Source organism: Excalfactoria chinensis, chromosome 10, assembly GCF_039878825.1.
Source record: "Excalfactoria chinensis isolate bCotChi1 chromosome 10, bCotChi1.hap2, whole genome shotgun sequence".
In the NCBI taxonomy this organism is placed as follows: Eukaryota; Metazoa; Chordata; class Aves; order Galliformes; family Phasianidae; genus Excalfactoria; species Excalfactoria chinensis.
Genome location: NC_092834.1, coordinates 612,897 through 639,475, shown reverse-complemented (window position 1 = coordinate 639,475; position 26,579 = coordinate 612,897). Strand labels below are relative to the sequence as shown.

General features: G+C 46.6%; 1 protein-coding gene across 1 annotated transcript; it reads left to right on the top strand.

The window, feature by feature from the left end:
• Nucleotides 1-1,171: 1,171 nt before the first annotated feature.
• On the top strand, nucleotides 1,172-26,162 carry SPG11 (SPG11 vesicle trafficking associated, spatacsin). Its single transcript, XM_072345178.1, has 40 exons — nucleotides 1,172-1,493; nucleotides 1,588-1,772; nucleotides 2,273-2,500; nucleotides 2,796-2,994; nucleotides 3,103-3,240; nucleotides 3,984-4,450; nucleotides 4,668-4,813; nucleotides 5,532-5,664; nucleotides 5,971-6,126; nucleotides 6,726-6,904; nucleotides 7,080-7,256; nucleotides 7,517-7,588; nucleotides 8,001-8,128; nucleotides 8,800-8,978; nucleotides 9,407-9,614; nucleotides 10,157-10,360; nucleotides 11,252-11,358; nucleotides 12,073-12,218; nucleotides 12,708-12,869; nucleotides 13,627-13,693; nucleotides 14,186-14,351; nucleotides 15,060-15,265; nucleotides 15,824-15,932; nucleotides 16,397-16,556; nucleotides 17,188-17,433; nucleotides 17,661-17,861; nucleotides 18,185-18,292; nucleotides 19,340-19,496; nucleotides 19,886-20,100; nucleotides 20,218-20,959; nucleotides 21,170-21,312; nucleotides 21,923-22,121; nucleotides 22,419-22,556; nucleotides 22,815-22,948; nucleotides 23,367-23,474; nucleotides 23,754-23,922; nucleotides 24,402-24,490; nucleotides 24,893-25,048; nucleotides 25,274-25,425; nucleotides 25,782-26,162. The coding sequence occupies exons 1-40, from the start codon at nucleotides 1,303-1,305 to the stop codon at nucleotides 25,960-25,962; spliced, it is 7,251 nt and encodes a 2,416-aa protein (XP_072201279.1). The 5' UTR covers nucleotides 1,172-1,302; the 3' UTR covers nucleotides 25,963-26,162.
• Nucleotides 26,163-26,579: the final 417 nt, after the last annotated feature.

Below are 26,579 nucleotides of genomic sequence, written 5' to 3'. Positions count from 1 at the left end.
ACAATATGGAACTCAAGCTTCAAACTCCACTATTTCAGATGGCTAACATGCAGAAGTGGAAAATAACTGAGAATAGCACACAGTTCCCTCTTGCAGCCAAATAAGTCTAACAGAAAACAAGCTGCTGCACACAGCAGGGGGTGGAACTGCAGAGCACTGCGGGCCTTTGCAACCCAGGCCGTTCTGTGATTCTATGACGTGACCTTCAACAGCTCCCCGTTCCTTCTGATCTTTGTTTGTATGGCCAGGAGGGCTCTCAAGATTCACAGCCGAACTGCTGGCTGAACTTTAACTCATAGCAATATTAGTCAGACAATGTAAACTTAACCTCGCGTCCATTGCTGAAGATTGAACGAAACAGAAGCGTTACCGATGAGAGTAGCCAGGGAGCAGTGAGGTACAGTTGGTGTGAACCTGATGACAACCAGATACTCTTCCTCGCCGATCTCGTTCACTTTGACGCAGCTTTCCGTCACCACTTCCAGCTCTTCTAAAGTGTTGGGTTTCTCCGGGTCCCGGATGGTTCGGATTATATCTAAAGCAGAAGATAAGCCAGCAACAACACGGTCACTTTCCGAACCGTAACCCCTCGTTCAGAGCCGTCTCCCAGCAGTTCACAGGAGGCGCAGCTGCACATCGCACCTTCCGCAGCCCGGGGCGGGTTTGCTGTTACTTTCGCGGTCCCGTTTTGATGGGCAGGAATGGAAACACGCCCGTTACCGGATACACGACACGTTGGGAACCGCGAGCAGTTTCAGGTCAGCCCGTCCCAGCGCAAAGCACCGCCGCAGCGTCGCACAAAAGGCTGCTCGCCCTTCACGTGTTTCAGCGTCCGACTCCGGACCGAGGCAGGTCGATCCTCCACCTCCTGCCCTCCTGAGCGCGGGCTCCAAGGCGGCACATTCCGGATCCCGGCCGGCCTATTCTATAGCCCGTTAATCTCCGAGCACCTGCCCGTCTCTCGGTGCGCCCCGCGCCCTCCCGCACCGCCGTGGCAGCGCCGCTTCCAGGCCCGCCCGCGTCCCGCCCCGCGCAGCTCCGCCACAGTCACCGTAAACCTCGAGCGCCTTGTCGTGCTCCATGGCGGCGCGGCGCGGCTCATGGCAGTCCCTACGCAGCCCGGAGTAGCGCAGCACCCTGCTCAGCGTGTGCGACAGCAGCCCCAGCACCAGCGACATCCTCCCGCTCCGCCATGGGAGAGCGCGAAACGGCCCCGCGCGGACACCGTCCGCAGACCGGAAGCGAGGGCGGCCCCTCCAAGATGGCGGCTCGGGGCGCGGGTCGCCGCCGCCGCTGAGGGGGATGGCGGGGCCGAACCGGGAGCTGCGCGTGCTGCTGGCGGCCCGCTCGGGAAGGGCGCGGGACGCCGTGCGGGTTCGGCTGAGCGCGGGGCAGGACGCGCTGGGCAGCCTGCTGCCCCGGCACGGCATCTGCCTGCGGCCGCTGCGGCCGGGCGGGGAGCGGAGCGGCGTCCTGCCGGGAGCGTGGGCAGAGTGAGCGGCGGGAGCGGGAGGGGAGCGCCGGGCCGGTGCTGCGGGAAGGGCCGGGCCGCCACAGCCCGTAAACGTACCGATGTTCCGTCCGCAGCTTCGTGTGGGACGGCACGGCAGAGCGAGACCCGGGGGAGAACAGGACGAGAATAGCGGCGGTCAGCGAAAGTCACGAGCTGTTCGTGTATGAAGTCAGCAGAGAGGATGGGAAGTGCGGCCCGCAGCCCCTGCACAGCTGCGAGGAAACCGCGCTGAAAAAGCTCCTCCAGGATAACGGCATCAGTGAGTGCATTGCAGGGCGTGCTCCGGGCTGTAGGGACCGCCGGGATTCGCTTGTAAACAGTTGTAGGCAGAGCGCTGGGGGAGAGCGGGCGGGTTTCACTCTGATTGAAGCCATCATTGGTGGGCCTGAAAAGCGACGGGCTGTTTGTGCTCAGGTACTGCTGGAGGGGATTGCCCTGCTCGGGGAGATGGCTGCGTGACACCAAGTCAGCAATGACACCAAGTCAGCAATAACAGCAGCGCTGCCATCGCAGTTTTCCTTCTAGCGTTAGAGCAGATGGAAGGAAAACATACAGGAGTGGCTCTGCTCCAACCCTGCAAAAACGAACTGCGTGTTTAACCTGCAGGCCCTGGCTCTGGTGTTGCACATGTTCTCATTAACTCCATTAACAGTTAATGGAGTAGCAGAGGCAATGTATTTGAGCTGTGGTTTTCTTGAGGTACCTTTACAAACAGAAGGATCAGGTTGGTGTAACCGTCAGATGTCTTTACGTTTACAGGTCTGTCTTCAATCTCGTCTTTGAGGATACTGTCTTTTAAAGACAACAAATGCGTACTGCTGCTCAACAGCTTTATTGTTGTGCATCTGACCTTTCCTGGGGAGCCTTCATCCTGTGAGACCTGTGACTGCTTTACCCTTGATTTGCCTCCACCAGTTTTGGAAAGAATAACAGATATAAACTTCTGCAGGGGGATCCTGTTTTTCTTGGATAGCTCTGGCTGGATCTGTATCCTTTGCAGGTCTCCATGTGATGATCTGGGAGAACGAGGTTTTCTTTTCTGTCAGAATAAGACTTCTAAGTATAAATTAACTTTTGAGAGCTCTCTTTGTACAGCACTGTTCTCTTCTGATACTAACTGGGCTTAGAAAGCTGCAGTGAAACAAGCAGTACTGATTGTTTTGCATTGCAGAGATTGAGTTGGGCCACAAGGTGAGCACAAGTTCACCATCTTCCTCTTCTGCCTCATTTCTTGTTTGTTGGGCAACCTGAAGCCTGGCGTTTTCTTTGACACCTTTTAAAGATGTGTTTGATTCTTTTGATGGTGCAAATCTAGCACGTATCAACGTGTGGCTCTGCCAGGGAGGTGTGCAGGATGGGGACAGCCGTCCCACCGTCACATCCCCGCTGACTGCACTCAAGGTGTCGTACGATCTCAGCGTTGCTGTGATCATCAATTCTTCCAGCAGTGCCTGTTCTGTGGATCTGAACAAGTACTTCAGGTATGTCTGCAGCAGAATTACCAAACGAAGGTATTGAGCGTGACTGATATTAGAAGAAGTGTAAATCATCCATCTGGGAGGTAAAACGTAATACACGTTTCCATTCAGACAGTTCCCTGGGCATTTGATTTGTAAAAGTGATCCTGAAAGCCTTCTGCTGAAGCCGCCTGAGGGAGTTGATGAGGATGACCTCGCTAGTTCTGACTACAGCATGGAGCTGCTGTCCTCGCCTTTCCGCACAGACAGGTGGGTAATGAAAGCAATCCTAAAATGCCTGCATTTGTCTTCCTATGGAACGCAGGTCAGTGAGCTGCTGGCCTTTTTCACCTGTTGTTGTGGCAGATCTGCTTTGTGAAGCTCATTGTGCTCTCAGCCTATCGTGGCTGTTAGGGTGCAGTTGGGCAATGGACCGGGATGACTCCATCACTGAGCAGCTTCCAACAGTGATTACTGCTTGTAGAGCTATGTTCTGTTTGATCCACCACTGACAGATGTCTGCATTCTGAGCACCTTTCTGTTTGTTTTCTGCTTAATACAAGAGAGTCCATGAGGACTTGAGAATGTTTCGTGTTCAGATAAAAAAATCAACTCTCCTGTGACCCTCAGTAGTGGAATAATTAACGCTCATGAAATATGTAAATTACGCCTTGGTGTACAGGAGATTATATTATGAGTCTGTGAATTCATTTCCTTCTACTGGATTTCTTTAATTAACGAGGGTATGTTCTGTGATACAGAGAACAGTTTCCCAGTAAAAGTTCTCAGCTTCGTGGCTGTTGCCAACCAGTGCAGCTGTGGTGGTGCAGGTTGGTGCAAGCAGTATTAAATGAAAATGAACAGGGCATGGTAGGGCTGAAATGCAAAATGGTGGATCGAATCTATACTCCAAAATGCTTGTTGTTTGACTGAGGAAATGTTAAAGGTTGATTGGTCTGCATGGTGCCTGCCATAAGATACTGTATTATGAATAACTGCTTTCTTCGTCCCAGGTCGTGGAAGGCGCACTTATCCTCCCTGTGCAGCACAATAAGGAAAAGAAGATCTGGTTCCCCACATTTGCTGTGTGATGTGAACTTACCTTGGTATCAGTATTTTACCCATCTTGAAGATCACGATCCCTTAATCTATGAAACCCCTGAGAAGGCACTGGCCGTTGCTCCAAAGGCCTTTCCTCGTGTCCTTTCCAACCCGCTGCAGAGTGCTGGCACAGAGCTTGGTGATACAGGGCAGCAGTGGAAACCAATCCTCCCCGTTCAGTTGTCACAGGAAGTGGTGAAACTGGAGTGTAAATCTGTGTCTGGAGCCAAAGCACTGTTTGCGATCCTAACAGATGACGAGGCATTGACAGTTGCTCTCTGGGATTTCGAGTCCCACGCTGTAACGCATTATCAGTTCGGCAACGATAGCGTTTATGTGGATTGCAATGAGGAGGTGCCGCTATGTCTGCTGCTGACAGGTGATCTCAGTGTGTGGCTGTTCTGGTGTAGTGTTCCAAGAGGAGCATTGTTTTGTCTGTAGCTTCTCCTTCCCTGCTGGTTGACTTTGAATGCACTCTTGCTGAGCTGTGATTCAAGCTTTATGCTGTTATTTGTGAAGACAGGCAGTAGATACGAATCTTGCTATGTAGCAACTCGTTTATATGTTTTTAATTATGATTTGATTCTTTTATTCAGAGCGTGGCCTCTCCTTAATTCTGTTTGGCTTAACTCAAGAGGAGTTTTTGAATAGACTGATGATCTATGGCAGCGCTGGAGTTGTAGATTCTGTATGCCATCTCAATGGATGGGGACGGTGTTCGATTCCAGTACATGCACTAGAGGTAAACAGGTCTGATTTGTGTCCTGCAGATAACAAAAGCACTGCCTTGGAGTAAAGAATGAAATGCAGCAGTGTTAACGTTATTTCTAGACTAAAAGAACTGATTACTACCAAGCAGTGTTCAGAACCTCTCAGAATTGAACCCTGGATCACACACCAGCTCTCCTTGTATCTTCAGTTTTCCAGTGCTCTCTTCCTACCTCTATAAGAGACAACAGAGATCCTTGTTTAAAGAAGCGGTTGATCCGGGGGTGTGGGAGTGCAGCAGTCTGTGCACACTGACAGTGCTCTGTGTGTGTTCAGTCGTGGTTGCAGCAGGGAGCTCAGCTGGGGTTCTTTGGTTGTGTTTGAAGGGTTTGACAGAAAGGGAACTGAGCCAGGAAGGGAGGAGGCTGGCAGCACTTTTCAGTTCCTGTAAGCTTATTTAAAGTCCTGATTCTCACAGTACTTCTTTATATCCCCAACTAAACTTTAATAAATTGCTTATTTAGCATTTTATCTCTAAACATAGAGGGTCAGGGTTCCTGCAAGACCAATTAAAAGGGCACGGCAGGAGCTCACCACACCACCTTGTTGATTCAGTCTGGTTTAATTTCTTCTCTATTTTTCTGCATGCAGAATTTGGCACTGAATATGAAGTGAAAAATACTGTTGATAATAGTAATGTACCATATGTTTTCAGAACACGTGCATAACGATGGTGCTGTCTGTCTGCCTAGGCTGGCTTGGAGAATCGTCAGCTGGACACAGTGGACTTATTTTTAAAAAGCAAGGAAGGCCTTTTCAGTCTTTCTGCGCTGCGCTCCGAAGCCCAGCAGTGTGCTGATGCTGCCTCCTGCTCCTTTCTGAAGAGTAAGTGAAATGCTTGGACTGAATTACCTTTCAGTTGCTGGTTGCGTGTCTAGAAGCACATTGTGCTGCCTTTGCCTCGGGTGGTGATGTTGCAGCTTTTCCAATTCTCATATATGAGAAAGATGGATAGATAACGTGGCTTTTTTGGGTTGCATTCCAAGCATTTTGGTGTGAAAGCAAAGCACCTTAGCTACATTGTTTGGCATAGTTCAGAATAACTTAGCAACACACCTCTGTTCTAGCTTATGTTTTATCTGATCAGCTGTTTAGTAAGTGCAGATGTAACTACTTATGTATTTTTTGCAGATTTGCAAGAGCTGAGACCAGCCTTAAACTTGCTTTGCTCAGCAATCAGAGAGAATGACATGGAGCCGCAGAGCAAACACTTCTCAGAGCAGCTGCTGAACCTCACGTTGACTTTTCTTAGCAAGCAGCTTGAAGAAGTTTTTGTCCACACAGAGGGTGAGGTTACTTGTATTGACTCACACATAGTAATGTAATTTGTCATTGTTTAGGTGAGAGCTGTTCAGGTTTTGGATTAAAACTTACGTTTGCTTACAACTAACAGTACAAAATAAAAGCTTGCACCAGTGTTAAGTAAATTAAAGGTTATTTAAGGGGAAATTTGAGAAATTGGTGTGAATGCAGTGGCTGTCACATCAGATAGGATGCTGCCAGCTGGATCAGCATGTGAAGGAGTGACAGAACCAGGCGTTAAGGTGGTTTTGGATGGCGGTGCAGTTAAATAGGTTGGCTTTAGCCCTCGGCTGCTCATTCTTTTATCATTGCTGCTGCATGAGTTATGCTGGCACTAATCTTCCCCTGGCTGTAGAATGGACTTGTTTAAGAAGTCACTGCAGCTGTAGAAGTAATGCTTCTGTCTGGAAAACTTCAGTTTGTTTTACCACGCAGCAGCAGGTATCCTGGTATAAACACCGGGGCTGGTACAGGAGCGAGAACAAGTGTGTTTTGTCTGTTGATGTTGGGAGAGTGTGTTCAGCATCTGTAAGCACTCAGAATTGTTGATTTCTGTTCAATTCTGCTCTGGCTGTTGTTGGCAGAGCCTGATGGGCACCTGCAGAAGGCTGCGGAGATTTTAACTGATTACATCATTGAGCTTAGGACCTTTGTGAAAAACTATCCTCGATCGCAAGTAAATATCACAGATGTTGGGAGTGATTCTGATGAAGACCTACCTGCAGTAGAGGAAAGCCGGATGTGGGAAAAACTGACACCTGAGGTAAAAGCAAATAATGGAGTTCTGACTATTCTTATTAAAAATATTCGAGGAAGTGACTAATATGGAAAGGTCCTTAAAGTGTTAGGGGGGAAAAAACTGACATAGGAATCACAAAGTTGGTAGCACTGAAGATGAGTGGGATTGGTTTGTTCCAGATGTTGTTTCTCCCTTTTAGGAAGTCATTGCTGAGGCCATCTTAAGCAACAAAATGCCAGAGGCCCAGACCTTCTTTCGAATGCACCGGCATCCTGCTCAGAGCCTTCAGGAACTCATTCGGACGGGTCTGGATCTGGTCTATGGCCATCTTCTGAAGGGCAATACCGGAGAGGCCTCAGCACTTCTGAAGAACATGGTGAGTGGTGTTCAATAAGTGTGCTGACCGTTTTGAACTCTTCTTTGTGACTAATGAAATTAATGAACCCTGCACGTACAAGGAGGAGCTTACCTGTCATGTGGAGGCAGTGGTTCTACCACGTGCATTTCATACAGTTAAATAAATGTGTTCAAAAGAACTGCTATGATCACTGGTGTGCCTTCAGAACGCTGAGGGAGCTCAGTGTCCGTTTGTGTTTGTACAGGTTGCATACAATGAGTATCTTTTGGCTTTTTTAGGGTTTTGATGTGAAGCAGCAATTGCATAAGATATGTTTCCACACGGTTGATAAAGACGTACGAGATTTGCTGGTAAGTGCAGGACGGGATCTGTGGGGGTCTGGCTGATGTTCCCAGCTCTAAAGGCTGAGATGTGTTGATGCTGAGACAAAGCATTGTACTACTGAGCACACTTTCAGAATGGGAACTGGTTTTGTCCCCGCACCTTTGCAGTGTGGTTACTGAAAATGTCTTTGATGTGCCTGTGGTCTTTTGCACCTGCAGCTAAAGTAAAAATTGATTAAAATGTGATTTCTTTGTTCTGATATCGGTTCACTTTTCATCTGTGTGCACACAGCATGAGCTCCATTTATCTCAGTGCAGTCAGGGCTTTTTCCTACAGCTGGTTTAGACTCCTTAACACTTGCAGGATCACTTACAACGTAGACATATAATAAGTAGAGAAAAATTATAATTGGAGGTAATACTTTAATTTGAATTAAAGGTCAAAGTTTTACAAGAAGAAAATTATTTTTCTGAAAAAGAGAAGAAAATGATAGACTTTGTGCATCAGGTTGAAAGCTTGTACTCGGAGTCCTTCCAAGAGAATAAAGAGATGCAATCTCTTTCCAGGTAATGTGGGTTATCAGTTTTAATTATTATTAATTAATATTCTTCATAGGATTTTTGTGTGTATGTGTATAATATATATACTGTCTTCTGCATCCCATATGATTTAATGCACTAATAATATGATCATCTGTAATTTAATTGATCTCACACTGGTCACCATGAGTTAATAGTAAGGATCAGGGGGGAACTGGTTATTTTTGCATCAGTTTAACAGCTGCTGTCGTGTTCTTTCCCAGCTAAGTTGTGACACTGCTGGCAGTGCGGGGGAGGTGCTCTGTTCATGCTGACACCATAAATGAAGCAGTATTTAAGAAGGATATTAGTGGAGTCATTAATCAAGCAAAACATGTTCAGATGGAACATTTGCTGTATTTTTGATATATTATCCATAATATCACAAACAAAATAGCCTACGAAAAAAAACATCTTAGAATTAAATAATTGTAAAATGTTGAAGTACTCATTACTTGCCATGCCAGGTTTGGAAGAACTGGTCAATTCTTTGCCTATCACTCCTCAGGCTTTTAGCTACGTAAGTCCTGCTGTCTGCAAAAATCAACTAGCAAAATCTCTGCTTGTTTTTGATCCTTTCATCATCCCCTCTTTGTCAGATTGTGTTCTGTTTTGTGGGAGCGTCCTACATGATGCCCTAATGCAAAACTTCATTGCAGTGTAAAGAACTGGAGGCAGGATCAAGACTCTTCCAGACATTTGGCCACTCTGGAGTCGCTGATGAATCACGATGGATGCCGGGTTCCCAGCAGGGAGGTCAGGGTGATGCTGAACTGGGCTCAGTGGTGGGATGAGCTCCATCAGGACATGATTCTTCTCCCCAGAAAACAAGGCCAAGGTAAGCGTTCTGCAACTGAGATTTAAGAGAAGTTTGGAGTTTAAAATCTGACCGTCTTTCATGTAGTGAATGCAGTTGTGTGGTTGTGGCATTGGTACAACCAAAGCTGAGTGTGACCATAGCAGGCCTCTTAATTTTCACAATGAAAATGTTGTATTGTGTTAGGATCTGTGTTGTTGTGTTATGACAGGGAGCTGTGTTTGGAGTTTGGAGCAAGCTGAACTCATTGATTGCCAGTTGTTGTAAATGCTGTACTTTGCTATGGTCTGCCAAGCTTATTATACTGTAACATAGTTACCTCAGCATTGTGTTTGCAGAAAGAGATATCTGTTCATTAAAAACTCAGACACATGAATATGTCAGTATTTTGCTTGACAGTCTTTGATTTTGTTGGCTTACTTGCTTTGTCTTTTGGTTTTTAACCTCAGGACGTACCTCATGTAACCCTGAGGCTCTTTGGATGCACCTGACAGCCCAGCACGACTGGCTTAATATCAGTTCATGGATTGAAGAATTTGAGCCCAACCACAGTTTATGTGGACAAAATAAATGGCCACCCCTGACTGCAGGCATCATTGACCAAAGCATGTTGTGTAGTGGTTACATGAGAAATGATATACTGAACAAGCTGGCCAGGTGTGTGCCTTTAATGTGTGACACTAACTTTCTGTCTTTCTGAAGCCTAGATCAGATAGTTGGAGAAGTACCTGTTACTCAGATCTTTGCTGCATGTTTGTTTTTATATGGTGTTCGGTACCACTGTTTAAAACAGCACATGTCCATTGGAACGTTTGCTTTTAGTCTCGTTCTGGCACTGTCAGTGCTTGAGAGCAGGAAGAAACATGGGAGAGCAGAAGTGCTCTGCCAGGCTTTGGGTCTTCCGGAACGGTTGCACTCCTGCTGCCTGTTTTACTGCAGGGGAGAAAATTGTAAACATCCCATGCCATCCCTTATAAGAATAAGGGGTGCTGCACTGAGCTGCAGCAACTACAATACTGTTAAAGCATTCTCAGCAGCATTTTGGCATGTTGTCTTTGCTTTGTGAATAAAATAATCCTTAGAAGGGAAGTTCTGGTTTGTGATTTTGGAACCACCCTCCAGGCTTGTTAGAGGCACAGCTGTGTAACCTGGGCACCTTTCCTTTCTTTTCTCTCTTTTTTTCCTATTTATTTTTAAAGAAATGGGATTTTTGTCCTTTCTGAACTGGAAGATTTTGAACTTCTGCTCCAAAGATTGGTTTCCCTCGGTGGAGTGCTGCAAAACCCTCACCCTGTTCCAAAGTACAGCGCTGCCAGTGGTTTGGACTTCCATGCTCGTTTCGTCCTGCACTGCTTAGAACACAATTTGCAATATATGTTATACACGTACCTAGATTACTACAGGTATGGATGTGCTTTTGTTCATTGACTTACATGTGGATTTAAGTAATGAAAGACAGCTTCAATGGTTGACAGTAAGAGTTTTGCCAGGCTCTTGCTATTTGCTGTGTCACAGCAGCACCATTTGAAGATAAAAGTGTGAGGCAGTGAGTTGGGTTTCATGCTGCATTTTGAGGCCTTATTCACGTTGCAGTGCCCTGATTATTTGTCTGTCACTCAGCTAATGAAACAATTATGGTCAGAATTAGCTCAATAACAGAAGCAAAGCAATCTTAAATGAGCCAAAATAACTTGTTAGGAACTGTGTCACCTGAGTGCAGCTACAGGTTTGTTCTTTTTTACTTTGAGAAATAAAGGAATTGTTTATTTCTTATTTAGTACTAGTTGGGATTCAAAAGAGAAAGAAATACTGACTGTAGGAACTATAAACACATTCCTACATATGAATACTTTGTGATTAGGATTTCGGAGGTGCGACTCTTGTCTAACAGTGTTATTAAGAAGGTGGAGTGGAGTGGAGGAAAGCTAAGAAGCATTTTTTTCACTCTGTGTAATCCATGTGAATCACTTCAAACACTCAGACTATGGAGAATGGCATTTGTGAATCAGGTCCCTTCTTTGGAAAGTGTTTGGGGTTGTCAGTTCTGGGAGCTGCTGTTTTGATTGGCAGAAGCAGTTACATGGAATCTTAAGGAAGGGAGCTGCTAGAAAAGTCCTTTCAGCTCCAAGTGTGTGTCTTGTCAGCAGGGGTGTGATGTGGCTGCTGTGATCACAGATGGCATAGAGCGCTCTGACACCTAATCAGCTGCTCTCAGTTCTTATGCAGTTTTATGTTGGGGCAGAGGATGCTTACAAATACCATAACCTTCACTGTGCTGCTGTTGTTATTTCCAGTTTAACTCCTTCCAACTGCCCTATTCTGGATGACAAGGAGCTGCATGAAGCACACCCCTGGTTTGAATTCCTCGTGCAGTGCCGCGGGGTTGCCAGTAACCCACGAGGTAGGAGCTTGGCCTCACTCAGCAGCTGCTCTGAGGTGAGGCTGATAGGCAGATTTAATTGGGACAGCTGGGTTTAATTCTCTGCTCTGCTGAAGACTTTTCTTGGCCATAGCAAATCATTTGCACGTGCCAGCTCCAGAATGTGGATTATAATTGCTATTTAAAATGCACATATTGGTCTGTATGTGGTCATCATTGCATTTGATTTGCTTACATTCCTAGAAGTTTGAGCAGAATAGGTAAGAAAGCACATACAGCATTAAAATTAAAGCTTTGTGTGGGGCATTCCGATTTCTCTGTCCTTTGGGTTATGTGCTTTCCTGGGCCAGGATTTTCTTACCTATTGTCATTGAAAGTCAGTAGAGTTTGTGTCCTTAACTCATTTTACTTTTGTAACCTCTCGTCTTTCGTGGAGACACACATGAAGAAACAATAAAAATAGGGCTCAGGGGAAGCTTTGTTCAGAAAGATAAGATAAAGAATTGAAGCAATAGAATGCAAAGGTGTGTGACTCCATCCAAATAAATGAGTGCAGGTAAAACTGAAGTATAAAATCAGGGATGATTTGGTGAAAATTAGGTCTTATTCTCACAAGTAAGCTGTGAAAAAGTCACTGTTACCTTCTTTCATGCTTGTAGAATAGTTATAATGCACAATTTAATAATTGTTTTTACACAAAACTGGTTTTACATTAAATTACGTCTCTTTTCCTAGATCCAAAGATGATTTTTCAGGCAAGTCTAGCAAATGCTCAGATCTTGATTCCTAGTAATCAAGCCAGTGTGAGCAGCATGCTGCTGGAGGGACGTACACTGTTAGCACTTGCTACCACCATGTATGCACCTGGAGGCGTTGATCAGGTACTGTGTGCATCACATTGCTGGTTCGTTTTGGGAGGAATTCTCACGAGGTGCTGAAAACTCAAAGGAAAGAACTGATGAAGATAAGCACAGTAACGCCATCGTGGGTCTCACCATATAAAAACCTGTTTTTGGTGTTGCGTGTCTCACTTCATTGACCAAATTCAGGATCAGGGCATGACAGAAACTAAAGCTTACTGGCTGCGTAGTGTGAAGCCATGGCGTTCTGCTACAGAGGTTGGAAGCTGTATCTATGGCGTGATGTTTTACTAGTGCAGGGAGCTGTGCCACGTAGCAGAGAACCCACAGTGTCGTGTTCCTCATACGACCTGCAGAATTCTTCCAGGGAAAAGGTGCAGCTTTCTGTGTTGCTACCAGCTGTTGGATTCCCATGACTCAGACTGTTTGGGGCATTCAGAGGTTGTTTTATTGTAATCTTGATACAGTTTCTTCTTCCTAATTAAATAATTTTGCTTCCTTTCAATGCAGGTTCTTCAGAATGAAGATACAGAGAAACCACTAAAGAAAGTTGATCCTCAGCTCTTAAAAATGGCGTTGAGTCCTTACCCCAAACTCAGAGCTGCTCTTTTTCCCCCATGCACCTCTCATGGGATTTTGCCACCTGACATCTCCCTTTACCATCTCGTTCAGGTATGCAGAATGATTCTTGTTAGAGCTGTTTGGTAGAACAAAAGTAAACTAAGACAGGTTTTCACTTTGAGCCTGAAGGACAGGAACCGTGTGTTGCTGGGCTTTTGGATTGGTTGGTTTTTTAAATCCTTAATGACTGGGAGCTGAAGTTCATAGCTTCTCTTCAGAACTTCTTAATATGGTGTTGGACGTATTGAATCTGGCTCGTTTCTACCCTCTTTTTTTTTGCTGCAGTGTTTGTATTCAGCAGAGGTTTTGTGGCAGTTCTGGGATGTCAGAGGAGAACTTTTCCTGCTGCATTCAGCAGATAGGCTGAATAGTATTATAGAAATTAGGAATTACAGCCAAGTGTCTCCTGGAGTGTCATGCTGTAATTCTGGGCAAATACCTTTTATTTCACATTTTATTTCATATCTGTGATAGGAACAAAAGTGCAAGCTGGAAGAAATGCCACAAAAGATTTTTTATTAGGAAAACGGTAGCTTTGCTGAAATCACACTACAGCAAAATTCTTAAATGTGTGTTTATTTATTTCCTTAAACTAAAATCAAAGCATTTCCCTGCACTTGTTTGCATCCTCCTCTACAAAGTGGATAAATACGTACCTTTGAGAGAGAATTACACAGGATTTGTCCTTGCTTGATGGCAGCACAGGCAATTCTTGAGTATCTGCTGCTGTGGGTTCCTGAAATGTTCTCTAATCTGAATAGATGAGAAAATGTTCAACTGTCTTAATGTCCTGTGTCTCATCTTTTAGTCGTTAGTGCCCTTTGATCCCAGTAAATTATTTGGCTGGCAGTCAACAAATACCCTTGCTGCATCAGGTAAGTTAATTTAATGTTTTTTATGGCTTTTTTTTGGACTATGATTATTATAAGATCGCCTTCCTGTGGGATGATTGGACAGAAAACTTCATGTACAGACCATTCCTTTTACAACAAAGTGACGTATTTCACTGAATTCTCGTTTTGGAGTGAAATGATGTCTGGCTGGGTTACCTTTTTTCTGCTAAGCTCTTCATAGACGTATTTTTTTTCCTGAATGCTTTATGAAATAGATGAGCAGTGTTTTGCTTTAAAAACAAGTTGAGAGTCTCCGAAAAAGCCATCAGTCTCAGCTGTTGGAAAATGTTACTGCTGGAGTTCTGGTGTTTTGATCAGAACTGGGATCTCAGTGGGATTTGGGCATGCTGAAATTTGGATGAGGGCAGGAGTTGGAGGTGTGGGATTGTCGTTGTGTGTTCAGTTGTTGAAAGGCGTTTTCTGTGTTTAATTCAACTGCTGATCAGCTCATAAAAGTAACAATGCTCTTTCCAGATGCATCAAGTGACCTTCCTCATTTTTCATCCCCTGAACTGGTGAACAAATATGCTGTAATGGAACGACTGGACTTCTTGTACTACCTGCGCCATGGGCGTCCATCGTTTGCCTTTGGTACATTTTTGGCCCAGCAGTTGGTCAAGAGCAAAAGCCCCAAACAGTTGTAAGTTATCTCAGAAATGGTAATGTGGTGGCTCTGCACAAGTTACCATCGAGCACAAGGAATAAAGTCAGTCCTCCCCAGCAGCAGAGCCAGCTGGTGTGCATTGTTTCACTTAAAGCTGCAGATGAGCTGGAAATCTTTCCAGTGTAACGTGGGGTGAAATGGTTATCTGTGGGATGGTGAGCTTTGTTTTGAGTCATCTGAATAAACCTGTGGTCACTTTGCAGAAAAAAGGTGTCCCCTTGTATTGAGAGATCCTCAGGATGACATTTCTGCAGTTAAACAATACAAATAATATACTGGGAGGAGTTAACATTCCTTTCAGAGTCGCTTATGCAAAAGAGCACAGTTGGATTTCACTTCCTCCACAAATATATTAAGCTTAAAACTAAGCAGATTGAGAATTACTGTAGGAGTGGCATCAGGAGAAATTGCCACTTGTTTCTAAAATGTCTTGTTTGTACGTTGGTCACCGTGTGTTCCTTGCCATCGTTCCTGTTCAGATCAGTATCTCTGTGAGCGTTTTTTGACCACTCATCACACGTGGGACTTTATGCTCAGACCTCGATCTTTTTCTAAATGCAAAACTTGGTTTAGAAACGTTTCTCATGCCGATGAAGTCCACGCATTTAGCAAACTTGTGAGGTCTGTGGTTGAAAATTAGGTAAAAATCGTGTTTATTGAATGGTGGTGCTCTTTTTGTTTCAGGATTCAGCAAGCAGGAAATGAAGCCTATCTTCTGGGCCTTTCTTTCTTCAATACGCCTTCAGTAGCAGCTGCCTGCGTGTGCTTTCTGGAACTGCTTGGGCTCAGCAGCCTCAAACTGAGAGTTGATATTAAGGTTGCAAACATGATATTCAGTTACAAAACCAGAAATGAAGAAACTCAGCACAATCAAATAAGGGAATCTTTGGGTACGTTTGTTTTTCATTCTTAGCTTAGCATGTTTTGTATTCAAAAGAGAAAGAGAAGCAGCAATCGGCTGGAAATTGGCGCTTACAGTCTTAGGAACACAATGAGAGTTTGAAGAGTTAAAAGTCTTGCTGTTCTTGTGCTCCTGCTTCCTACCGATTCCAAACGAGGCAGGAGGGCTGTAAGGTGACACGCAGGCAGAATGGCAGGAGTATCTGACAGATGCTATCAGACAGCTGCCTAAGACTCCATTAAACACCTCCATAAGGTCCCACCTAACATTGTAATACAACTGGAAGACTAAACAAAGGTTTTCTCTCTTGTGCTTGGAAAGTTGTCTTGCAGTCACAGTGGAATCAGCTGTTCAAAGCTGTAAAGAAATCAAATCTATCCTAGGAATAACTTTGGAAAGTTGTATTTCTGACTGCACACCTGCAGCTGTCTTCTGTCCTAACTGCTGTCTGTTATTGAAGTGTTTGCATTAATAGGATTTGAGCTTCTTGTTAATCCCAATAATGTTGCTCTAATCTCAGCAGTAGTACTGTATTCTTTCTGAACAGTTGAACAGTTAATGAGGTTGGCTGATGGTGAAAAAGCAGCAACAGAAGAAGTTCTTATCTCCTTAGAAGAAGCCTTTTGGGATTCAATTGAGCATCAAGGAATAAAGAAGTAAGGAAAATGACCTAAAGGATTATGATGGCAAATTGAAATTGTGCATTGAATTTTGTCATTTGTGTATTCAGACACTGGGTGTGTTCTATTGTAGACACTGTACAACAATATTTCAATATAGCATAAAGTTCCAAGTTCAAGTAACAGAGGCAATAGGGCTGTGCTGGCAAGAATAACAGAGTTCTGTCAGCACATTTGACTTAGTGCTCCACAGAGCACACCTGGGAGGGAAGGGTTTATTCTCAAAGCCTCTGTTGTGGAGCTCCCACAGAGGTGGTGTAGCTGTGGTGAGGTCAGTGGGATGTGCTGGTGTTGCCATCTGCAGGCAGTGGATCTTGCTCCATGCAATGAGCTTATACTTTGGTAACATCCGATAGGCACAACAGTTTGCTGCAGCGGAAGCTTAAAGGTTTGTTCTTATGTGATTTTCCTTTTTGTATTCTTATTTTAATTCCGTGCAGGACATCCAAGGACTCCAGGCAGCGGTGGTCTGTGGTGATGCAGTTCTGCAAACTCCACAACATGAAAATGAGCACCTCGTACCTAAAGGAGTGTGCTAAATCCAACGACTGGCTGCAGTTCATCATCCAGGCCCAGCTGTACAGCTACAAGCCAGATGAGGTGAGCTGTCTGTGTATGGTCTTAAATGAAGACAGGAATCTTCATGAATGCTCACTGTGGAAAAAAAAAAGGAAAAGAAAAAGAGAGGAATTTTGGTACTGTTCCTTTCTTATTGAGGAGATGCTTCCCATGTGTCCAATTGATGTTACGCTCCAACTTCTTTTGGTTTTAAGTGTAATTTAAATTTAATAAAACATTACCAGTAGGTAAAACTTCAATGCAGTTTAGAAGAGATAATGGGAAGAAGCTCACTGGGCAGTTCCAGCTTATGAGATGCTTAGCAGCCCTCTGTGTTGTTAACTTGAATCCTTCTCTTGCGTTCCCCAGAAGAAAAATGCATAACTCCACAACTGACAGTCACTGGAGTTGTGTGTCATTGCACACTGGTGGCAGTGCAAGAGAGATGAGAAAAATGGGCTCTCTGGGAGTCGTAGCTTCACATAAAAGGGGAAGTTTTAGTACTTCGGTGGAACAATCCACATCTGCAAACACGTTTCCTTCTCAGCTCTCCAGAAGGGATATGAAAAATCAGATGTGGAAGGTGTTCATCTTCGGTGCGCGTGCAGTGCCTGTCAGCCTTCCCCCTCGTCCCCCATGGGGCTCGCTCTGCATGCTGCTGTCGTTTTCCTAGGTCGCGTCTGTCCTTGAAGGCTTTGCTCCCGTCGTACAGCATCACCTGATGCTGGCTCTGGAGAAGTCGCCGTTTCTGTGTGCTGCTGCGGGGTGTCCTGAGGGCAGCACTGGGAGCAGACGTGCAGACGGTCTCTTCCAAATCCTGTTCCGCTGTCAGGAGAGCCCCAGTGCTTCGTGTCACCTTTTGGCTGAGGGACTGAGAGAGCACGCTCCCGTTCTGAGTGTTTTAGCGGCGTGTTTCCCGGTGAGTACTGCTCGAGTTTGTCTTTTAGAGGAATCAATAGCAAGCGATTCAGCTGTTTTTACTGTGCAGTTACTGTACTCAGTAGATACGTAGGTTGCAATCATCAATTTGTTTCTCAATTTTTGTGGTAATTGCTGTGATCTGTGCGATGCATTTGGGCAACTTGTTTGTCATCAAGTGGCATTTTTTTGTCCAGTCATTACAAACCCGTCATTTTTATTTGACAGGAGGCCGACGTTATTCACTGCCTCTGTGTCTGGATAATTACCAGTGTGGATAATGTTACCAGATCGGAAGCAACAAAACATATTCAGAGCTCAGTAGAAAATCACAAGTGGGATCTTCATGACCTGGCAGTTATCTGGAAAGTGCTTTTAAGAGAGCAGAAATGTCAAACGCTTATAAGGGGATTCCAGCTCTTTTTAAAGGTAGGGTCACATCACTGAGTGAGCAGAAGTGCTTGAGTGCATCTCAGATCTTCTCAGAGGGAAGAATGCCTGTAGCTTCCCCTCTTGTCTTGCCCTTTGTGCCCCAGATAGGCTGGATGTGATATACTGAAAAACACAGCCAAGTAAGAAAATCTTTGAATGGAAGTTCTTCCAGCCATTACAAGCTTGAAGATCACACATCAAGCTTGCATGCAGTGTTAATAACCAAGGATGTCATTGTGCTGGTGCTGAGGAGCACAAATTCTTCCTTTCCTGAAGTACTTTTACGAAAGAGTTATAATCTACTTTTGTGTCTTTTGAAGGATTCCCCTTTACTGCATATACTGGAGATGTATGAACTGTGCATGAGCTGTAAAAAATACAGCGAAGCTAAAACCAAACTGGACGAGTTTCAGAAACACCTCGCAAATGTAAGGATTCCATTTTGTAAATGTCTCTGCATTGATTTCCCCCCGCTGGTCTGTGATCCCTATTGAATGTCTTACGTTGAATAATGGAAGAGGTGCTTAGGATGATGTAGAAGCTGATTTTTTGGAGGGATGGTTTGCAGCAGGTTCTTTTTACAGGTGATGGAAGAAAGAATTTGATGGTTTGTTCCAAACCTGCAGTGTGTTTTTCTGAGCCTTGTCCTGGGATGGCACAGCAGGCTAAAATGTAGCTTTCACACATCAGCACTTCATTGGTTGAGGGTTGACACTGAGTCAGACAGGACCTTTGTCAGTACACTGAATTATCTGTGCTCACTAAATGTGTGGTGTTCTCTGCTGTGCTGATAAACCAGTGACTTACAGGGACTGCCTGTTTGAGAGGAGAGCTTGCTTTGGTTCAGGCAGTTGTTAGCAGTTGTACGATGCCTCTGTGCCAGTAACTCCATGATCTGAGTTGCTGTTCTGAAGTCCATTGAGAACACTGACTTAGCAGTCAGTTCCGAAAGGATCAAAGCAGTTTCATTCTGTGCTCCTTGTTTGTCACATACAGGTTTGCTGACAAATAAATTCAGTACTTTCCTTTCTGTTGTGATTTTCTAGACCCGTGGATGTCTTTGTAATCAGCACCGCATGCCGTAATGCTTCCTTGTTTTCCTTCCTGCAATTCAAGCTGATGCTGATCAGTTTCCTTTTCCTGTGCACCACTCACGTAGTGAATATGCTTACAAATCCTACAGGAGTGTGCTGAGCTGTTGATCTAACCATTTATTTTAGCCATCTGTTCATCCTTCTTGCAGTTCTATCTCCTCCTCAGTTATCAGGAGCCCTGTAATAAAACTGGCTGCCTTCAAATGGAAGTCAAACATACGTGGGTGATGGGGCGCCCCTGCTTGGGGCTGGCACGTGGTTGTTTGCTGAAGGAGTTTGCTGAGGTTCACCTCTGATAACCAGTGTGTGACTCTCAGCAACGTGCAGAATATACTCCCCAGAAATGAGTTCGAATCTTATCAGACCTTTTTGTGTGCACAGCTTCAGACCACTGATGGAGCTTCAGGAGTCCCCGTGCAGTGGGTGGAATCACAGGCGCTGTTTCTTCTTGAATTGATGATGCAGCAGTGCAGGACAGAATACGAATTGGGAAAGCTCTTACAGCTGTTTGCTGCCACAGACAATCTTCTGCTTGATGGTAAATACAGCTGCTGCTGTTAGGTGATACTACGGCTGTGCTCTGAAGGCCACATACGGTGTTTCTGGAGTGACTGAATGTGGTTGCTTGAAGTGTAGTTGTGGGATTTCATTCGTGTGAGGGAACTGATGTAACCAGAACTGGTTCTTATGGTGAATTGCAGTGATGAAAATTGCGTGCACGTCTGTTTGGGGACATGGGTGAGCACGGGTGTGTTGGTGAGGAGCACACGTTATCTGCAGAACTATTTCACTTCTGGGTTTAGAATACCTTTTTAGTCCCATGTAAGGTTCAGAGCATAAGATCTGTGCTCCTCTGGCAGGCTGTGCGCTGGCATAAGCAGCAGTTTGAAAGCAGCTGCTGTAATTGTTTATGTTCCTTTGAAACAGGCCCTTATGTGAAGAAGCTCTGTGCGCTCAGTGAGATCCTGAAGGATTCCTCCGTGTCCATCCGTCGCTCCGTGCTGACCAGGTGCAGCCCAGAAACGTTTCAGGATGAGTGCAGGTCGATCCTGGAGCAGCTCCAAGAGCGAGGACTGTTCTCTCTGGCTCGGCAGGTGGCAGCGCTGGCTGGGCTGCCTGTGGACAGCGTGGTTACCCGAGAGGTATGGCGTGGGGCAGCACTGCTGGTCAGCTCCTGGTGTTTGTTACTGGCAGCACTGGAATGTAGTTTTGTGTTTGTTTGTTTTGGAAGCGTTGCAAAATCTGTGTGAATTTTGCAGATTCTGAGAGATGTGCAACTTCTGAGAGAGGTGGGAGAGTGGGATCGAGAGCAAACAAGAACGACGTTCTGGAAAAAGTGTAATGACAGCTTCGAGAGGAATTCCATCTCCAGCAAAGCTGCATCGGATTTCTTTTTGAACCAGGCCAATATGGTGTGTGACTCCTCAGCTCATGAGAAGATCAACAGCATTGCAGAGAGACATTTACTGCTTACCCTGGCTGGCCATTGGCTTGCCAAGGATGTCTCGGTGGCACTGGACAAGTTAGAAGAAATAGAGAAACAGGTCTGGATTTGTCGCATCACACAGCAAACGTTACCTGCAGATGAGGGGTCAGGCAGGTCGAGATGCACCTCCCGTGCTGCAGTGAATGGGGATCTTACTTTTGACAGCTTGGCCAAGGAGTTTTCTTTCTCAAAGCTGCCTGCTTTGAACACACCGAACTACTTGAACGTGGAGGGTCTTGAGTTTAAAGAGTGTCAGCAGACCTTGGCTGATGGTGAGGAGGAGTCGCTCAGGTTTCTGGTCGGATGCCTTCTCGATGAAGGAAGCGTGCACGAAGCCAGCCGTGTTTGTCACTATTTCCACTTCTACAGCAGAGATGTTTCACTGGTGTTGCGCTGCAGAGCCCTGGCCTCAGGGGAGGCTGACCTGGACAAACTACACACAGATATTCAGGCTCTTGTAGCAGTAGAGAAGACACAGGAAAGCAGTGCATCGCAGCAGAGCAGAGTCCCGAGCTGTAAGTAACACTAATTCAGCCACCTGACAAGTACTGCAGCTGTCCTTAAGGGCTCTTCTTTGTTACTCTTTCCCCCAAAGTTTCTGCAGATGATTTATTTGGTTCAAAGTCCTGTCGTGTGTAGGTTTGGTGTGTTCTGGAGTCTTGCTGTTAGAGGCTTGCTGTCATCTGTCTTTGTGAGGCAGGAATTCATCGTGGTGTTGTTTGCAGCATCGAGCTTGGAGGACTGGACGCACATCGCAGATCCAGCGCCGGATGATCCGATTGTTGTCAGTCTGAAGGCTCTCATAGATGAATGCGTCCACGGGAGGAACTACTGCAGGCAGGTTCTCTGTCTGTATGAACTTTCTAAGGTACGGCTCTGGGAACGTTTTTTAAAGAAACAGGTGGTTTGTACTGGGCTGTGCTATGGGCGTTTGTGCAGCGGAGATTGAAGAGCAGTGAAAGTACTCGTTAGGTGCCAGAAACAAGTTGCAGAGAGCAAAACTACCATCCCTTGTGTGGAAACATGGCCAGATGCTCCTTGACTCCCCAGGCCCTGCCTCACTCCAGTAAGCCAGATCTCAGCCTGAGTCTCTTTTGAAGTGCATTTTGAATAATCTTTAAAGCATCTGTTGTTCACCTGGCACTTTGAGGTAGGCCTTTGTGGTGGCTGTTTTCAGGGCTGAGGGTTTTATTTGGTTCAGGAAAGCATCTCTGTCTGTCAGCAACAGTTCTGCATGAACCTCAGATGGAGCTCTTGCATGCCACCCTGATCTAGAGAACACTGGCACTGAACATACATAGCTGAAGGCATTGTGAAGTGACTAAAGGTTATGTTTATGTGTTTTGAAGCAGTTTCATCTCCTCCTGCAGCACTTCCCTCTTGCGCTGGCCAATTCAGATGAGATACCACAAGTCAATGTATGTTCTGTGATTGGATGCTTTGTTGTGCACCTTCTCAACTGTGTGTGCATTTCTTAGGAACTGAACTGCTCCTACAGTGAGATGTCAGCCCTTGACCCTGAGAAAGTGCTCCGAGCAATTCTGTCATCCCAGCAGGCAGAGCGATGCAAGAGGGCTCAGGCATTCATCACCACGCAGGGCCTGCAGCCCGAAACTGTGGCAGAGCTGGTGGCCAAAGAAGTTGTGCAGGAGTTACTGGCCTCTTCGGAAGGAAAAGGTACTAATGGCACTCGGTCTTGGTTTTGAACATCTGTTTGTTTGAAAATGTGGTATCTTTGCAGCTGAAGAATTGCCCTTGCTCTCAAGACACTGGAGTGCTTATCATGGTAGTGATGTGTGTCACTGCAGCGGCCATGCAGGTGTCCAGAAGGACTGGATTTCCAAAGCAGTAGTACCTGATTCCCAGATCTCAGCACTGAAGTGTCTTGAGAGCTGTAGTTCCAAGCCCTGGCTCAGTCAGATGAGGTTGTGTTGGTTTTGTGCCGCTGTTTCATCACTGGCTGTTTCTGTGCAGGACAGAAGCAGGTTTCCAACCCTGCAGCCGAGAGCCAGGCGTTCCTGCAGCTCGCGAAGCTGTGCCAGGACCACACCATGGTGGGCATGAAGCTGCTGGAGAAAATTTCCTCTGTGCCCCGTGGGGAGCTGTCATGCAGTGAGTAGATGGCAAACAGCGGCAGTGAGTGCATCACCAAGCGTGGCAGTGCTTGGCTTAAAATCACATCACAAAGGATAAAAGCAGTGCTGACAAAAGCATCTGTTATTTATCTCGGATTTGATGGTAATAAATCTGAATACATGGACAGTGAATGTACTGCTGAAGCACTGTGTGAATTTACTCCGCAAGCAAAACACAGTTGTGATTTTCTGTGAGTGCTGATAGCTGAAAGACCTGAGTTGTTGTGTTCTTCAGTTACAGAACTGCTGATTTTGGCCCATAATTGCTTTAGCCTGACTTGCCACATGGAAGGAATCACCAGAGTCCTGCAGGCAGCACGGCTCCTCACAGATGAGCACTTGGCACCTAATGATGAGTATGGACTAATGGTGCGTGTCTTTGCTGCCGCGTTTATTGCCCTGAGCAGGTCAGCAAGTAACTGCTCTGAGCAGCGCCTGGAGGGTCGGGCTGAGGTGGGCTGGAGGAGTCCCTGACCTGTGGGTGGCAGTGCTGGTGCTGCATCGTGCTCAGTGCAGTGCTGGTGCTGCAGGAGGGAATGTATTGACAGGCCTACAGGGTCCTCTGTGTGTTTGTATTTGGTAGAAGTGCACCCTTTCACATCACAGTAAAAACAGGGCAGTGGGCTGACTGTAAAATAGCACCTCTTGGCTCTGAGGGAGCATCAGTCTGCGTGGTGCACTGCGCTGCTCTGTGCCATCCAGCCATAGCGAGCACAGCCTTCCCCCCACCCCAGCGCTGCTGCGTTCTGTTACTGTGAGCTGGGTGCTCACACTGCTGCTTCCACAGGTTCGCCTTCTCACTGGGATCGGCAGGTACAATGAGATGACCTACATATTTGAGCTGCTGCACGAGAAGCATTACTTTGAAGTGCTCATGAGAAAGAAGTTAGACCCGGTAGGTGGTGGGAAATGAAGGGGGAACGTTTTCAGAGTGTCTACTTCAGAAACTGGTATTTACACAGTGAGGTGGAATCATCTGGGGCTCCCAATTGCTGGAGTGTAGGAAGCGTTATTCCTTTTCCAAGTAATGAATTCATTCTGGGTTTATGAGATACCCCAGAGAGAAATAATCACATTGTGGAGAACTGGGTTGGGACAGAGCTGCCTGAAGTACAGCAATGAGAGTAAAAAATGAGCTCCTAAGTCTTGATTTGGTAACCCTTTGTCTGAGCAGAGCGGGACGCTGAAGACAGCTCTGCTGGATTATATCAAGCGCTGCCGCCCAGGGGACAGCGAGAAGCACAACATGATTGCCCTTTGCTTCAGCATGTGCCGGGAGATCGGAGAGAATCACGAGGCTGCTGCCTGCATACAGCTGAAACTCATTGAATCTCAGCCATGGGGTGAGTGTCAGCTGCAAAACCAAGACACGGGAGTATGTGCACTTCATGTGTGTGTGATGCGTGTGTGTGTGTGAGATACCTGCTGCTGTGTGTGTGTGTGTGAGATACCTGCTGCCATCTGTGTTCAGTGAGTTCTTTACAGCTCAGAGCAGCACAGCAGGGAGATCCACGCATTGCAACTCAGCCCTCCTGCAGCCGCCCCTGCTGTGTCCCACAGTCCCTGCTTGTGTCTGTGCCTGCTGCGTGCTCTGGATGTGCTGGCAGCTCCTGCAGCAGCTTTGGCTCACAGCCAAACAGCTGGAACAGCTTCACCATTGCCCAGAGCTTTTTGTGCTGTTTAGAGATAGGAGGGAGATTTCTCTGCTGCTTTCTGAAAGGAGCCGCGCAGGGCTGGCGCTAAGAAGCATTTCTCATCTTCCTTTGTCTCCTGTGGAAATAATTTGTGGTTCCATTTCTCCTCCATTTCTCCCCCATTTCAGAGGAGTCTCTTCAGGATGTTGCAAACTTAAAGAAACTGCTGATGAAAGCTCTGACCCTCTTCATTGATGCAGCAGAGAGTTACTCTAAGGTAAAGCCTCACAGAGCTGCGTGGCACTTGAGAAGTGAGCTGAACTGCGGGAACAAGGAGCTGCTCTGGGCTTGTTGGTCCTGCAGCACACAGCAGCTTCACTCACAGCGCTGCACGCTGCTCCCCATTCAGACCTGTAGGACTGCAGTGAGGTTCCCCAGTCCTCGAGGAGTGACTGAGCACCACTGCTTTACCCTGATGGCCAGTGAGAGCGATACAAAGAGCGTTTAAAAACCAGGGACATCAGATCATGAAAAGAATCCTCGCAGCAAGCGAGACTTCATTTAAAAACATGAGCAGTGCTGGCAGTGCACTGCAGTGCGAGGCCGAGGGGTGGCTGGCTCTGAGTTGTGTGTTTCTGTCAGCACAGTTTGTCCTCCCTCAGAACGTTTCTGTTTCCAGGACTCCTGTGTCCGCCAGGCCCTGCGCTGCCGCCGCCTCACGAAGCTGATCACTCTGCAGCTGCATTTCCTGAGCACTGGTCAGAGCACGATGCTGATTAACAGGAACAGGCAGAACCTGATGGAGTGCATCGTGTCCTTGCCGCGATTCTATCAAGTAAGCTGGGCTTTCTTGTCTGCTGCTTTGTTGGAGGCTGATAGCTGTAACCAGCAGGTGCAGCAGCACTTTGCTCCTGTGAGCAACGCCACGTGGCCCCGAGGCCTGCGGGTGTGCAGCCATCAGTGCTGCTAGCGGAAGGCAGTGTCTGTGCTAAGCAGGGGGATGTCTGTGCTCAGCTCAGCTCCTCCTGCCCCGTACCTCCAGCATCTCTTCTCCCTGCAGGCGGCTGTTGTGGCCGAGGCGTACGAGTTTGTTCCGGACTGGGCTGAAGTTCTGTACCAGCAGGTGATCGCTAAGGGGGACTTCAGTTACTTAGAAGAATTCAAACAGCAGAGACTGCTGAAGCCGGCCTTGTTCGAGGAGATCGCCAAGAAGTAAGTCCAGGCGCTCTGCGGTCACACTGGGAACTTTGGTTTTCAGGGGCAGAACAAGAAGCTGCGCATTAATAGCTTGCAAGTCCTAATATTGTTTAAAGACCTTTCTGCGCTAAGATGCAGTGTATGGGAACCTGGAATTCATGCTCAGCTTCTTTAGTGTAGTGTGGAAATAACGCAGCGGGTGTGCTGCTGTTTCTGCTGAGCAGGTAAATGGGGCTCAACTCTTTTTAAAACAAACTGCAGCCAAACAAGCAGCCCAGAGCAGCAAATGTACACAATGAGCACAGCCTCCTTTTGGGAGATGCATTTCTTTCAGCAAGGCAAAAAGCCCGGTGTGCTGAAACTGTTTGCAGGTGTAAGCAGCAGCCACCCACTGATGCTGCTCTGAGGAACCTGAAGAAGCTGCTGACGTACTGCGAGGACATCTCCACCCACTACAGGCTGGCGTATGAGAACAAGTTCTATGACGTGGTCAATGTGCTCCTGAAGGACGCCCAGACCGGATGCTGCCTTAATGATATGTTATCCAACTAGAACACAACCGCCTCGAGCCGCGCGCAGCACCACAGCCTGAATGGTTGGTACGGGCTCCTCCACGCTTCAGAACACTTATGGTGACCTGCCGCCGTGCAACAGGAGCTCCAGAAGGGCACCACTGTAAGTATTGAGGATGCTGATGCTGTCTTAACCTGAAGGTGTTCTGTACAATAAATCCCACCCTGTGCAAATACCCGACTGCTGGCTGTGGGTCTCAGGGATCGCCGCAGGAACTGCACCTCAACCAACAGTAAAACAAAGCAAAACATCCTGAACCTGACAATGAAACGAGCAGAATTAATTGGCTCCTACACGCTACAGAGAACCCATTGTTTGTCGTCTTTGGTTCCAATCTGATCGGCTTGTTTCTGTTTTCCAGCTTAGTGATGAGGTTTAAGCCCACCTCCTGTTTAACGAGCTCCAAGAGAGCAGAACCTAATAGAGAGAAATAAGAACCTAATATCTGTGCTCTGCTCGGCTATGAATTCCTTCCCATGTTCATGCAGGGCAGCCGTGGGGACGAGGCCTTCCCAGCCGTGCTCAGGGCTGACGTGGTGGCTGAGGCAGCTCTGCTCCCCAGAGCAGGCAGCAGCACATTGAAAGAACAGGTCCCA